General features: G+C 36.4%; 1 protein-coding gene across 3 annotated transcripts in view; it reads right to left on the bottom strand.

The window, feature by feature from the left end:
- Positions 1 to 4,309: 4,309 nt before the first annotated feature.
- LOC150107798 (kinase suppressor of Ras 1-like) overlaps positions 4,310 to 16,223 on the bottom strand; it is a 441,142-nt gene continuing 429,228 nt past the window's right edge. For all 3 annotated transcript variants that reach the window (XM_090391553.1, XM_090391555.1, XM_090391554.1), the window contains exon 19: positions 4,310 to 5,810. In XM_090391553.1, the coding sequence (XP_090247679.1) occupies positions 5,649 to 5,810 (162 nt within the window). In that variant the 3' untranslated portion in view covers positions 4,310 to 5,648. The remainder of the gene's footprint in view (positions 5,811 to 16,223) is intronic.

Below are 16,223 nucleotides of genomic sequence, written 5' to 3'. Positions count from 1 at the left end.
GTTGCCTTGTGCTCCTCTGTCAATTGTTGAGGCACCCTGTGGAAGCATACTTTTCAAAATCCAAGAATATTGTGAACAATTTTGTAGACAGTGGACTTACTCAAGTTCACCACTTGTATAATTTCATTCGCTGGTCTTCAAGAACAATATCCTTAATGCGCGAAATGCTGCCTTCTGTCTTGCTTGATGAAGGCCTGCCCACCTGATGTCAATCTTCAATGTCACCACAGCCTGCTTTAAATTCATTGCATCAAAAACACACTTGCTTCTTTGACATCAACTTTTCACCATAGACAGCAAGTTCAAGGCAAATATTACCTGAAGTCCCTTTTGCTTGCAAACAACAAATAACTTCACAAACACCTGTTTTGGACCACACTTGCATGGTAGCTACCATTTTGCAACTGAAATTAGCTCTGAGGCAACAATAGCACCACTGCAGTTGCAGCCTTTTTGAATGTTATTAATGGATCTATCTGTCCACTGTGTTTTATCTCATTCCCTGTCACCATTATTAAGAAAAAAAGTTATCTTACTTTTTGGAAACCCCTCATAACCCGGCTGGTTGGCCAAGTGGTTAGTGTATCCGCTCTCCAGCCAAAAGGCCACAGGTTCGAATCCTGCTGTGGGCATGGATGTTTGTGATTGTGAAAATAGTAGTGGTGGTGGGTAGTAGATGCCATTAGTGTAGTTGCAGTTCGTTGTGTGGTTAGTGGATTGAGTGGTGGAGACAGAGTTATAGAATAGATGCCCTCCCTCGATGAGTCTTTGGACTCCCTGGAGGTATTATGTAATAATAATAATAATATTACCCATATACAAGTAGTCAAACCTCATTATTAAATACTCTGCATTAGAGATAGATGTCGATAGATACTTCATGTTCAAGCACCGTTTACTTACACTAGGATAAAGAGTCAGTCTGAAGTTCCTTAGAAGCATGAAATGTTAGATATGACAATATTGGAGTGCTGGTGAGAAATAGAGTAATTTGGAAGAAAATTGTCATCAGGAGATTAATATAATATAAACTTCATGTAGTGCTGTCATAGTAGTCTGAACACCCTTGAGGGTATATATATCAGGAAATGATGATGGGAAATCCTGATTAAAGATGAAGCAAATTAAAAGTGATCAAATATGTTTTTTTTTTTCCCCCTTTTTGGAACATCCTCAATGTGTGCATGCATTATACATGTATTTTAGACTGATGTCAATTATACATATTACCATGCAGTTTACTGATTGACCAGTTATTTATTGTTGCTCCTTTATTAGTAGAGACTGGGTAAAAAAAAAAAAAATAAAAAATAAGCTCACTATCCTTCACTGCAAGTAAGATGCTATCTTAAAAAAAAAGATACCACTTATATGGATGGTATTACAAAAGATTTAAATACATTTGGCTGTAAAAAAAAAAAAAAAAGCCAAAGATTTGAGAGACTATCATACTAGAAAATATAACATAACAAAACAAAAAACTGGTAACCCTAGTTAGGACAATTTCACAATCAAGTTTAACAGTGTGCCTTTGTGATTGCTTTGAAAATGATTCAGTATCTGTAGGTAAAACATTAGCAATATGTTTTTTTTTATTATTATTTTTAAATCTATTGTGATAATCCATTAAATTATCATAGTAATTGTTCATTATATGTTAATGTTGCTACTACTACATTTGGTGGGGGGGGGCAGTAATGAGCCCCACCACTTTTTTTTTCTTTTTTTTTTTTTTGAACATAGCTATGCTACTCTGAAAAAAGTTAGCAAAAAACATTGATATAGCTATATGTATTCTTGTGCTGATTAAAAAAAACCCTTTGGCAATAATCATCATATGAAATTTGCTGATCTGCAGTAAGTGAATATGCATTATTAAACCACAACTGATACTTGAGTACTATAGCTGAACTGTAGTAATATCTCTTGATAGAAGGAAAGAAATAAACATGGAATCAAAATCATTAACTTTCCTGCCTAACTTTTAAGTTACTCCTTGCTGGACTGATAGCACAGTCAAGTCAATGGTTTTAGGTGTTGTCTACCTAAAACCAGTGACTTGACATTGGCATTCAACTTGAACAAACACACTTATGTAATACACTAGAATTCGAATAGCTCCACTATTATAAATGTCTATACCTCTGACCATTCTTGACAATAACATTAAGTTGTAGTTTCTTTGGTGTATATTGGCTTGATAAAAATATCATCATCATGTATTCCCACATTTCAATAGTACAATCTTTTTTTTTTAGTTAATAAAGAAAATTTTCCTGTTTATGAATATCTGTTTAACTCATTTACTTATTTATTTTTAAAAACTATTTTTGGTTATTTTGAAAGTAAAAGTACTGAACTCAAAGTCAAACTCACTTTTTATATGGATTCCAATTAGAGAACACCATAATTAAATACAATTTTGGGTGAAACAGATTCAAGATCTGATTGCGAAGACTTCTGTGGTAAGAGAATACAATAACATTTAAGGCCGATATGCATACCACATAGAACTAATTGGTAAAAAAATATTATTCGAATATTCTATATTTGATTTAGCTTTTAACTGTTTATTTATTCATTATACTCTTCTGGCAAAGAGAACCTTAGTTGTTCACAAAACTGGTAGTGTGTCAAAATAAAAATGTAATCAGATTCAAGATCTATTAACTAGAATCATTTAGCTGGTTAGGGCACTAATAAAGAAAGAAACATGTTGCTGGTATTTTCTTATTACATCATAAAGTAAAATATTTTTCTAAATAAAATAATGAAACATAATTTCCCCAAATGTAATAAAAAGTTCTGCTTGCATGCAAATACTGTCTCAATAAAAATCATGCATATGTTATTTTATTTTCATGATTACTTTACACCAGTCATGTAACCATATGTTTCAATAAATAATAAGAGGAAAATACTGTCTCTGATGAACAGCACTCAGGTAAAGGAGAGCACTTATCTGTAGTAAGATATTTTTTGCCCTTTCTGAAGATGAAAAATTTTTTCTTTATTAATAAATAATGTCTAAATTGAATATATATATTATTTTCTTTTTTATGAAAGGTCAAGTTAATTGTAAGTTGTCTATTGTCAAAACCATATGTAGTACATTTTTTAAATATGGTGATAGTTTCAAATGCACTGCTTAAAAGTATAGATATGTTCAATTTCCATCATAGTTGACTCTCCCTATAGACAACACAGTTATAACAAATTTGATCACTATAACAAAACTCTTACAAAATCCTGAACTCCGCAGGTGCCATGCTGTTATAAATAAAATTCACTGTAGCAAATTATTCACTAAAACAAATTATTCCTGTGGTCCCTATAGTTTGCTGTAGTGACAATCAACTGTATTTTACTATGTGTAATCTCTAATAGTTAAGTTTTAAAAGAAGAGTGAAGTACTACAGTTTATAGTTTATCTTTTCTCAACAAATAAAAGGAATAATGATAACTTCCTTAATTTATTATTTGTAACAATAATAGCAAAATTTCATTGGTCATTAGGTTACACTAGAGAATATCTGAACTAGTTCTGCACTCCTATATTCTGATGGCCTTTCAAAGCCACCACCAGAATATCTGTGTGTGAAAGCAGTCGGTATATTCTCTAGCATAACCCAATGACTAATACAATTATCCTATTATTGTTGCATATTTTAGTTTATATCCTTTATACTTATTTTTTTCTTTTAGTTCCTATCTGATATTTTGTGTGACAGATATATTGGAATACTCTTAACTGTGTTTTACATTTTGCTTAAAGAGAAAACAAGACATTTTTATTGCACATGGCAAATAATCCACAACTAATGCAGCTAGAAAACATAGCAAAAAAAGTTGAATTTGGAAACATTAAACAGTTTAATCAAAACAGAAATCTGTCTTGTTCTTATTTATTATTTATATGCAGAGCATCAATGAATGCAATTATGTTAAAATCTGGTAAACATAAAAAAAAATTATAACAAAAACAGAAATGACAATTAAGGCAGTTAAATTTGCTTTTTTTTTTTTTTTTACATACTTTAGTTTGGCTTTTTATACGTGTAGATAAATATATATGTGCATACGAGTGTATATATATATATATATACATGCTATATACACACACACACACACACACACATATACATATCTACATACTTGGAAATATCTGAAACACACACACACGTATATGCTATATACATAGATACACTCACTTTCTTTGACTTAAGTTTAATATAAATTAAAAAAAAAAAAAGATATATATATATATATATATATATATATATATATATAAGATCCAATAGTTTACATCAGAGGTTTATAGGCATCATTTTAATTTGATAAAGGGCATATGGCATCTGTGACAATGTTATCAGTTTAGTAATATTAACAAGTAATTTGGATAAAAAAAAAATGAAAGACATAAAACCTCCACACAAGTGTGTATATGCTTGGGGAGATGCAAAAGAACTTATTTATATGCAATACTGTAATAAACACCTGCAAGGGAAAGCTGATAGGAACCTATTTCATTTCTACATGGTAATATCAAAGTGCATTAAGTTCAGTATAATTAAAATTTTTCACACATCTAAAATTCTGAAATCTTATTAACTCATCAAGTTATCAATAAGTTGATAAGAAATTAAATTTAAAAATTTTTTGATGATTTGATTTGACTGATAATTATTTAATAAAAAACACAAAATCTGTTTGCAAACAATCTCAATTTTGTAAAATCAATGATTTACTTTGAATAAGAAAGTTATAAATGAACACCTTCCTCATGCAGGATTGTGTGTGTGTGTATGTGTGTGGAGGTGGAAAGAGGGAGGAGGAGGGGCATATTCATTACTATGCTAAGTACCTGTGAGGGACTGCTGTTAGGAACTTATTTCTACATTGCAACAGTCAAAGAAAGTGCATAAGCTCAATATAATTAAAATTTTATGTAGTCCTTAAATTTTTAATCTTGTAACCTTATATAAGAACTCATATTTAAATTCTACCATTACTTGTGATTTGGCTGACAACAAAAGACTTGACCAGCAGGTCTTCACGTTATTAGCATGTACAAGCTATCTAAAGTGAGTAATAAATAAAATGACTGAAAAAAAAAAAAATCACAATATTTACAGAAGCAATCATATGCACTTAGCACTTTTTTTCCCTTTTCTTTTACCAACATATCTCACTTAAAATATTTCATGTGAAGAATGAAAATTAAAGAAATGCCACAGTTGATGCACATAAATGCTACATTATGGAGATGAACATTTCACCACTGATGAAATGAGTAATGTTGAGCTTGTTTTGCATTTATACATTGTTCTCAAAAATGCTGGCCATGCAGCAGTCCAACTCCAATAGAACTGGAGATTTCAGCAATTATTATCTGTTTGCTGATATGCATCCCATATGAACAAGGCAAAAATGAGATAAGTAATCTGTACATACAGTACCTATACATTGCAACAATTATTACAGATACTGCATTAACAAGGTGTGAAATAAAGTTTGCAGCACAGACATGCATAGCTGTGTTAAAGCTGACCTGTTGTTGCACTGCTAATGATGGCACCAGCATATGTGCACCTGGGCCAACTGTGACCTTGTCTTAGTTCACTATGTACAATGAGGATAAATGAAATCTAGAAGACAGACTCCGCTGAGCGTGAAAGATGGATAGGGTGTGAAGGACTACGGGCAAGCCTCTTTTTAGGTAACAGTGGCAAACGAGAAAGGATATTCAAAAGCTTGCTAAATTCTGGTCGTTCTGTTGCTTTGTATGCCCAGCACATCATTAATATATCCTGTAACATAAAACAATTTATTATTATTTACAATTAGTTAGATGAAATGAAGAACACTGATTTTTCAAAAAATAGCTTTTAAATAATTACTAAAGGAAGAGCCATAAGGCTGCATTTTGGCAATGTAAAATTACATAGGCAAAGCGGATACTAGACCCAACATTATTTCAAAGCCGAATGTTTGTGGAAACTATGAAAGCTTTATAAGTTGACCTGAGAGCTTACAGGAATACAATCCTTGGCATCCCTGAGTTGCCTTTGCGCTACTTAAAAGACATGAGTGCTGCCCTAGCATCCATATATTCACCTTTTATTAGTGCATTTGATAAAGGTTTCACTGGCCTGTCAGCTGTTTTGAACTGGTTGATTCTCTTCAGAGACCAGGCAGAAACCCTAAGAGAGCAAAACTCTTGTTCGGTACTAAGGTCTTGAAGTGTCAGAGAAAAGTATTTTTTGTAAGTGAACTCTCAGTCGGTGCATCAGGCCTTTATCAAATGCACTAATAAAAGGCGAATATATGGATGTTCGGGCAGCGGCCACGTCTTTTAAGTAGTGCAAGATAAGGCAACTCAGGCATGCCGAGGATTGTTTTCTTGCAAGCTATCAGGTCAACTTATGAAACTTTCATAGTTTCTACAAACATTCGACTTTGAAATAATGTTGGATCTAGCATCCAGTTTGCCTGTAGTCTTTAAATGATTTAACAACATAACATAAAACAGAAATTTGCATTAAAATCCTCAAATAAGTTATGCTCATCTACCAAACTATAAAAACTCTAATGATAGATTATTTTCATCACTGAGGATGACACCATCATTCTTACCAGAAACCAAAGGTGGTAACAGTTTGGATTCCTCAGCTGCAAGGCACCTGGATTAATTGTAACCATAGGTTTCAAACTTTCATGGGTGATGAGTGAAACTGGTATGAAAAATTAATAATAACAAAAAACGCATGTAGAGTTTGATCAAGATGTAAAATGAATGTGAGATACTAACTAGCTAGTAATATACAGGGAAAAAAAAAATCAAAATAAAATAATAATAATAATAAAAAAATGCAAAACTAACATGCGTATGTGTGGTCAGAGTGTTTTGGATCAGCACAAAAAGAGAGAGCTATGATAAGAGTACTGTGTCTGCAAATGCATAATATGAATTAATAATTATGGCAAATGCACATCTATCAATAATTTAAATAGTGGACTTTTATTAAGAGAGGCTGAATGACAAATTCAACAATGATTAAAGAAACTCTGCCACTGATAATCACTGACAAAGTTTTACAATCAGGTGGCAGTTGATTGTAAAATTTTAAAATGAACCACATTTCAGAATGTTAGAGCATTTTTTTGAGATACATTCACCATTGATTGTTTAATGGTGAAAAATGAGCAAGGGTTTCAGCAAAACTCTAAGCATGTAGTTAAAGAAACAAACCTAGAAAATAATAGATGTGAACATAAGATCACAAAGGAAGAGGTGCTGAGTTGTGAATATATTGAAGAAGTGGAGTGCAATAAGTTTCTTTCCAAGAAACTGGGTGGAAAGGAGAAAAGAGAACCTGGAGAAAGATATAAACTGTTATATCATCATCATCAAATTCCTGCCATGTACCCTCAAGGGGTGTACAGGATATGATAGTACTACATGAAAAAATTTACATCATTACTAACTTCCTATCTACAATTTTCCTCCAAATCAGTCTGTTACTTGTCAAGACTCCAATATTATCAGGTCTTATATTTCTATCGTCTAAGGCACATTGTACCGTATCAATCCACCTATATCTTGGTCTTCCTCTGGGTCGTTTTCCTGCCAACCTGGCAGAGAACATTTGTTTTGCTAATCTTTCTTTGCCCATTCTGTTTAAGTGACCATACCACCTGAGATTAGCTCTGCTAACGCATTCCTGGATGCTGGCAATGTCAAGTTCTTTCCTAATATCCTCGTTTTTAATATGATATTGCCATTGATGCCATCTGTTCACGCCTATAATCTTTCTCAGGACTCTCATATCTGCGGTCTCTAGTCTTTGGACAAGTGTTTTACTTCTGACCCAGCTCTCAGATCCATAAGTTAAAACTGGATTGAACACTGTCTTGTATACAGCTAATTTAGTGTTCCGACTAATTTCTCTCTAATTCCATATGTATTTATTCAATTGACTTCCTACCATACCAGCTTTGCTGATTCTGTTGTCCATTTCTATATTTAATTTACCATCTTCAGTAAAAATCGTGCCTAAGTAGCTGAAATGTTTCACTTGTTCCACAGGTTCTCCATTCACAACACAGTTGACATTTTCAATGATTCTACCTATTTTCACTGTCTTTGTCTTTTTATTGCTGACCTTCATACCATATCTATTACAACAGCTATTCAATTTAGTCAGAGAATCTTGCAGACTTGTAGCGGATTTATTTAGAAGTATAACATCATCCGCATAAGCAAAGAGCTGACATTAACCTCTCCAATTTTGATATCATGTTTAATACCACTTTCCTTCATAATGTGATCCATATAGATAATGAATAACAGAGGGGATAATGTACATCCTTGTCTCACACCAGATTTAACATTAAACCATCTTCCTCTACTTCCTTCAATTCTAACTGCTGACTTACAACTCAAATAAAGATTAAATAATGATTGATATAATGCCCCATTGACACCATATAACTGTAGTGTATTGAACAGCTTCTCTCTTGGCACTTTGTCATATGCCTTTTCCAAATCTACAAAACTTTAATACAGATCTTTGTTATATTCCCATGCTTTCTCGATTATTTATCATACAGTGAAGATCTGATCCTGACAGCCTCTATTTGGCCTGAATCCAGCTTGTTCTTCACCAAGCTTTTCTTCCACAATTCTTCTCAACTGTTTCTCAAGTATACTTGCATAGATCTTGCCAGGAACACTCAGTAGAGAAATACCTCTGCAATTCTCACATTCAGTTTTATTTCCCTTTTTATATATGGGTACTATGAGAACTCTACTCCAATCATCGGGAATTCGTCCCTCTGTCCAGGCTTTCTGAACTATGCAGTACAGCCACTGTAGGACTCTTATACCACCATACTTCAGCATTTCTGGTCGAATATCATCTACTCCTGCTGCCTTTCCACATTTCAAGCCTTTGATGGCTTTTTCTACTTCAAGTATGGATATGTATTCCTGACTGCATGCCTGGTCAGTGTTTTTACCACTGTGCTGTCATCACTGTTTGTTTCATTTAGCAGTTTTTCAAAGTAATTACTCCATACTTCAAGGATATCTTTTTCTCCCATTTTCATGTCACCTCTATCATCTCTAACTCCTTTTAGCACTCTTTCCTCCATACCTAAGCTTCTTCAACAACCTCAAGAATATTTTGCCACCTTCTTGATATTTATTTTCTATATTCTTGCTAAAGTCCTCCCATGACTTTTGTTTAGCTAGTTTTACACAGTGTTTAGCATTCTTGCATTTGTCTCTGTATTCTCTAAGAGCACAAGCTGACTTATTTGCCAGGAACTTTTGATATGCTTTCTTCTTTTCCTTCACTGCCTCTTTAACTTCCTGTGTCCACCAGGGAGTTCTGATTTTTTTATCCTTGCAGACAACCTCACCACATGCCTCACTGGCAGAATCAATCAATGTTTTCTTCAGAGTTTGCCACTGAATCTCCAAGGTTTGATTCCTGTTCTCAAACTCTTTCATTTTTGATTCAATAATCTTTGTGTATTTTAGTCTACAGTTCACATCTGAGAGCTGCTCAACTTTTATTCGCTTTAAAACTTTCTTACGTTATTCTTTTTAATATGAAATTCAATTTTATCCTGCTCAAGGCTAAATAGTGACCACTTCCAATTTCAAATCCTCTGTACGCTCTGGTGTCCTGCACCAGGGAGAAAACATCACTATCAACAATAACATAGGCAATGAGACTTTTCTTATTCCTTGCCTCTTCTCTCCATGTGAATTTGTGCACATTTTTATGTGCACAAATTCACATGGAGAGAAGTATATTTGCCATTATTATTAGCTTTGCTCTTTTCTCCAAATTTTCCCAAAATATTTTTGTATGTCTCACAATCATTTCCTACTCTGCTATTTAGATCCCCAACAAGGACCGACTTTTCCTTTTTTCATTGTGTCAGTTGCTTTTTCTTAAGCTTCAAAAAATTCCTGCACTTCTACCTTAGTAGAACCTTCTGCGGGACCATAGGCACAAATAAGTCTCATTGTCCAGTTCCCCATTCTGATATTTGCCCACATTACTCTACTTGAGACTGACTGCCATTCAAGAAGATTAGCCTCGTATTTTGTGTTGAATACTATGGCTACTCCTTCTTTTCCTTGATTGGCATTGCCTGAATATAACATTTTGTATTTATTGCTCAAAAAGATCTCACCAGTTTTGGTCTTTTTTGTTTCAGTCACCCCTATTATGTCAATCTGGTACTTATTTAATTCCTCAGTTAGCTCCATTTCTTTGCCATTCAGGCTTCTTATGTTGATAGTGCCGATATTTAACTCTGGTGATGTTGAGTTGGGGTTTGTTTTCAGATTTGTTCTAGTAGCTGACTTTTCAATTTGCACCTCTGAACCAATTCATAACACAAGCCCAAATAAGGTGGTTTGGACATCTTAATTCACTGTTTGCCCTGGTTCCCTGGTGAAAACAACGGGGGGGGGGGGGGGGGGGGCTTGTTTAACTGGGCGATGCCCCAGCCGGCATGAAATTTTGTCATGTCGTACCATCATTTTTTATTTTGGTTTAACCAATAAGAATACAATTTGGTCAGCTAAATCCCAAATTGCCAGGCCATCCTCGTTTGTTCAGTATCCAAGTAGATACCCAACAGGGTGCACCATGAGAAGGTGAGGATTGGACATTAGGTCAGAAGCCCTGGTCAGTTCTCCACATTCCTTTAAAGGCTATGTGGAGGTCTCCTCTCAGTTATACAGCTTAAACTGTTATATACGTATGACTGTTACAGTGAACGTAACTGTTACAGCTTAAACTGTTATATAAGTATGAGTAATTCAAGAAAAGGTGTGGAAAGCAGTGGATAAAGATATGAGGGAGTGAGAGAGCCAGAGATTAAAAAGAAAACAATAGACTTAGATAGCCTTAAAAAGTTAGTACTAGAAAGATGTAATGAATTTAAGTGTTTAAATACCACAGGGAAGTTTGGATGATAGTGGGGAGATGGAGTACTGAAACTCAGTAGATGGGCTATTGCAAAGAATGCCCAACACTATGGTTACAGAAGAATAACTTAACGGGTATATAGTGAAAGTTAAAGTGAGATTTAAAAGACTCTATGGAGCTGAGGGTTTGGAGAAAGAAATAATGAGGAACTATGATACTGCGAATCATGAATATAACATTGTGGTGAATGCATTATACATGAAAAGAACAGATATCTGGTGACTTATAACAGTAGAGTAAGTATATTATTCGTATTATTATGCATGCTTCCCCAGTGAATCAAATGACTCATGAGGTAGGGATCCCATACTTACCATATCTCTTTTCTTGAGCACATTCACTAAATATGTCACAAAATTCAATGGTATCCCACTCCACATATGAACCGTTAGAAAAACCTAACCTCATCTGCTTCCTACCTACACTCTTACTCAGCTTGCAGGGATGAACTTGGGTTCTCCTTCTACATGCCATGAGCTGCAAAATGTGGTGAGACTGTCTTAATGATGTATGTTTCTATCACATCTTCTCTCATCCATCTATTTCTTAAACTTTGAAGACCATATTTCTTCCATCCATCCTCATATGCAAGGTTTTCTCATAGACCATATTATCATCTTAGTCATTCTTTGTAGGATATTTTCAAACATCTCTCCATCTTCATGGAATCCATTATGTTGGAGGTTTAATGGATTTTTTACAACACTCAAAAAGAATTAAAATAGAATTTAATACTTCCTATATTTCGTCCTAGTCACTAGGACATCTACGGGGATTACAAAGACAATTAATGTAACATGCACACAAAAACTTACAATACTAAGCCCAACCACGTGGGTGACAATACAGTCCTATCTAGGTGGAGCGCCCTCTAAGGGCAGTTGTAGGTGGCCTGGAATGTAAGGTGGGACCTCTGGTGATGACTGTTTCCCAAATCTTCGGAAGCTTAATGCAACCGTATTTGTTAAGATTTGGTTGGTTTTTGAGAGCTGCTGCTGCTTCTGAGAAAAGTCTCTCTTTCTTGAATTTGCTGTGGTGGAGCATGGCGGTTTTTTTCCATGATACTCTGTGGGTGGTGTCCAAAACGTGGTCAGCCAAGCCTGAATGGCCATAGTTGTGTTTAACGATGTACGACTTGTGTTCCTCCAGGCGGATGGATGCTGATCTGCCTGTCTGTCCAAAGTACGCAAGCTTACAGGAACAGGGTACTTTGTAAACTCCAGGCAGAGAGAGAGGAGGGAGCTGATCTTTTGTAGAACGGATAAGGGTAGCCAGTTTGCGGTAGGGTTTATATGCTGTGTGTAGGTTATACTTTTTTAGTATCTTGGCTATTTTTTCCGAAGTGCCACGGATGTAGGGTATGGTGATGGCATTTTTGAATTCTTGTTGAAGGGAGGGACGGGGAATGGGGGAGGAATTTATTATTTTTTTGATGCTGTGTTCGCTGTAGCCATTGGAGAGGAAAGTTCTGTGTATGTGGTTAAGCTCAGTAGTGAGGGCGGTTCCACTGGAACAAAGATTGTGGGCTCTCTTGGTAAGGGTTTTAATGATGCCATATTGTTGTGAGGGGTGGTGGTGGGAGTTTGTGAATGTATCTGCCTGTGTGTGTGGGTTTTCTGTATACAGTGAAGGCAAGTGTATCATTAGGCAGGCGCATGACTAAGGTGTCTAGGAAGGGTAAACAATTGTTCTTTTCCTTTTCCATAGTAAACTGGATTCTTGGATGTAGGCTATTGAGATGATCAAGGAAGGAATCTAACGTGTCTGGGCCATGAGGCCAAATAGAGAACACATCATCTACATATCTAAGCCAGATAGATGGTTTGAGTGGGGCTGAGTCTATGGCTCGTTTTTCGAAATCTTCCATATAGAAATTGGCAAGGGGAGGTGAGAGGGGGGAGCCCATGGCAGTTCCCTCTATCTGCTTGTAGATTTTGTTATTCCAAGCGAAATACCAGAGTTGATGGCAAAGGAAAAGAGATCTAAGATGTCAGAGGGAAAAACGTTTTCTAAGAGAGATAAAGTGTCAGTTAAGGGAATATTGGTAAACAAGGAGGAGATATCAAAGCTTACTAATATGTCTGTATTATTCAAGGTTAAATTTTCTGTGAGGGCTTTAAAGTGGGTCAAGTTTTTTATATAGGAAGCTGAATTTCCGGTGAGGGGGGACAGAGAGTTGGCCAGCTGTTTAGACAGTCTGTAACAAGGTGCATTGGTGGCATCTACTATAGGCCTGAGTGGGGAATTAGGTTTGTGGATTTTTGGTAAACCGTATATTAGGGGGGGACGGGAGTGGAAAGGTTTAAGTTTTTTCGTGACGTCGGTGGGCCAGGAGGTTACTTTTTTAAGTAAGATTTTTAATTTCTTAACTTGAGTTTTTGTGGGGTCGTGTTCTAGCGGGATGTAGGTAGCGCGATCGCGGAGGATAACGTTCATTTTACGATTGTATTCGCTGGTATTAAGGACAACTGTGGCATTACCTTTATCCGCTCTGGTGATGACAATACTTTTTTCTTTGCGTAGTTTCTGGAGAGCCATACGTTGGGAATAAGATAAGTTACTTTTTGGAGGCGAAGAGTGAACGAGGATGTTGGCTACGTCGAGTCTGATGTTGTTGGCTACCTCCGACGGTAAGCGACCGATCCCCCGTTCGACGTTAGCCATTACATCGAGTACCGGCACTTCTTCCGGGGCGACGGCAAAATTACGGCCGAGGCAAAGGGCGCTGACGGCATCATCGGTGAGCCTTTTGGACGAGAGGTTTATTACTGTCTGGAGCGGTTGAATTTGTTCACTCTTCTCTGAACCCTCTCCACAGCCTCCTCATCTCCAAGGAATCCAGGTGACCAGACCTGAGCACAGTAATCCAAATGTGGAAGTATCAATGCTTTATAAAGGGGAATAATAACCTCTTTATCTCTGGATGTCAGTGTGTTCCTCAACAACCAAGTAATCCTATGTACAATCTTGGACACCTTAGCAATGTGTCCTCTGAACTTCATCTCCCTATCTACCAATACCCCTAAGTCCCTAGCCTCATCAATCTCTTGGAGTACCTTTCCATCGATGTAGTACACAGCTGGTAATCTTTTAATCCCAAAATGCATGACTTTACACTTTTCCACATTGAACTGACATCCATTTTCTTTTGCCCATTTTACCAGCTTATTTAAATCCTCCTGCAAACTTTCAACATCAGCTTGATTTTTTATTGCACCACACAACTTTGCATCATCAGCAAACAACTGAATATCTCCCTTTAAGCCGTTTCCTATATCATTTATATACAAATTAAACAACATTGGCCCAAGCACAGAGCCCTGAGGCACACCACTGGTCACCTGCCTCATTCTGGACTCGGCTCCTCCATACACCACCTTATGGTATCTCTCCCTGAGCCATTCTCCTATCCATATCACCAATTTAATATCCATTCCCATCTGCTCCAATTTGCATAACAGTGTTCTATGGGGTATCCTGTCAAAAGCCTTAGCAAAATCCAGAAGTACCACTGTGTAGCCAGTTCCTTTGTCCAACTCAGATGTTATTCTATTATGAATAGTTAATAGATTGCTAAGGCAGGATCTACCTTTAACAAAACCATGTTGGCCTCTATAGAGTATCATATCCTGATCCACCCATTCTTGAATTTTGTCTTTAACCAACTTTTCCAATACTTTTACCACTACTCCTGAGATGGTGATTGGTCTGTAATTCAATACCGCAGTTTTAGAGCCACCCTTATGCAAAGGAACCACTTTGCCTAACTTCCACTCCCTAGGGACCATACCAGAGTTCAAACTTGAATTAAATATCCAGGTAAGAGGGGTTGACAATTCATTTGCACATTCACGCAACACCCGAGCTGATATTCCATCTAAGCCTACCGCAGTGTTTGCATTTAAGTTTTGCAATATATTTAATACCTCTGATTCTTTAGCTTCAATTCTCACATTAGGTATTGCTATAGGTATAGAGATATCCTCACTTGGGTGATAGACTTTTGAAAAGTGATCACTCAGTAACTCGACCATTACATCTGATTTTGTCACCTCAATACCATCAGCACCCACTAAGGTTATCCTTCCGAAGTCATTCTTCCTCTTACTTGCCACATAGCAGAAGAACTCTTTGGGATTACCCTTGATCTCTTTGGCTAAGGTCTTCTCATAATCTGATTTAGCTTTTCTTACTATGCTGGTAACCTTCCTAGCTTGAGCCTTGTACTGCTCATGGGTGTCCTGATCGCCTTTCTCCTTGTAAATTCTCCATAACATTTTCTTTTTTTGCAGTTCAAGCTTGATACTACTGCTCATCCATCTAATGCCTGCCTTGTTTGACCTCCTGACCATGGGGACACAATCTGATATTGCTTTCCTCAGATACCCGCTGATTTTATCCCAAGCACTGCTAACATCTTTCCCTTGCAATATGTTCTGCCATGGGATGGCTGCAAGCTCACTCCGAAGCTTGGTATAATTGCCTAACCTGTAGTTCCGTACATACCCCTTCTTAATAGAAAAATCCACAGATTTTGCAACCTCCCAAGTCAATACCACATGATCGCTTTCACCAACTGGAGGTAACGAGGACACCTTACTTATGCATATAACCTCTGAACCAATAACCAGGTCCAACACTCTCACACCACGTGTCCCTTCAGTTACGTGCTGTTTCAAGTAATTATCTCGTAGAAGATGTATGAACTCCATTTCCTTTTTGCTACGTGATATTTCCTCCTTCCAATTGATATCACCATAATTAAAATCCCCCATAATAATCACTAAGCCTTCACTCATTGCACTAAGTTGCTGATGCATGAATTCAATATCTCCCCCCGTACTCCCTGGCCTATAGCAGCATCCAACTGTATATTTGGTTGCATTGGTCACTATTTCGCACCAGACTGCCTCAAATGAACTCTCATTCACATGTCTATCATCATGATATACTACTTTCTTTGGCTGCAACACATCAGCTATCATCAACAGTACTCCTCCTCCTGTTCTATCTTCTCTATCCTCCCTGAAAATACTGTACCCATCACATTCAATTCCAGTGACCACATCTGCTGACAGCCAAGTTTCACTAATGCCTACAACTTTTGGTGAGATTTCACTGACTAATGACAAAAATTCTTCTCTCTTATTTCGAATGCTTCTAGCATTGGTATACAAAAATTGCAGATTCCCTCTAGATCTTGTACCG

This window comes from Typopeltis vanoorti, chromosome 4, assembly GCF_054136105.1.
Source record: "Typopeltis vanoorti isolate ZY-2024b chromosome 4, IOZ_Tvanoo_1.0, whole genome shotgun sequence".
Classification (NCBI taxonomy): domain Eukaryota; kingdom Metazoa; phylum Arthropoda; class Arachnida; order Uropygi; family Thelyphonidae; genus Typopeltis; species Typopeltis vanoorti.
This window is presented reverse-complemented; position numbering and strand designations above follow the sequence as displayed.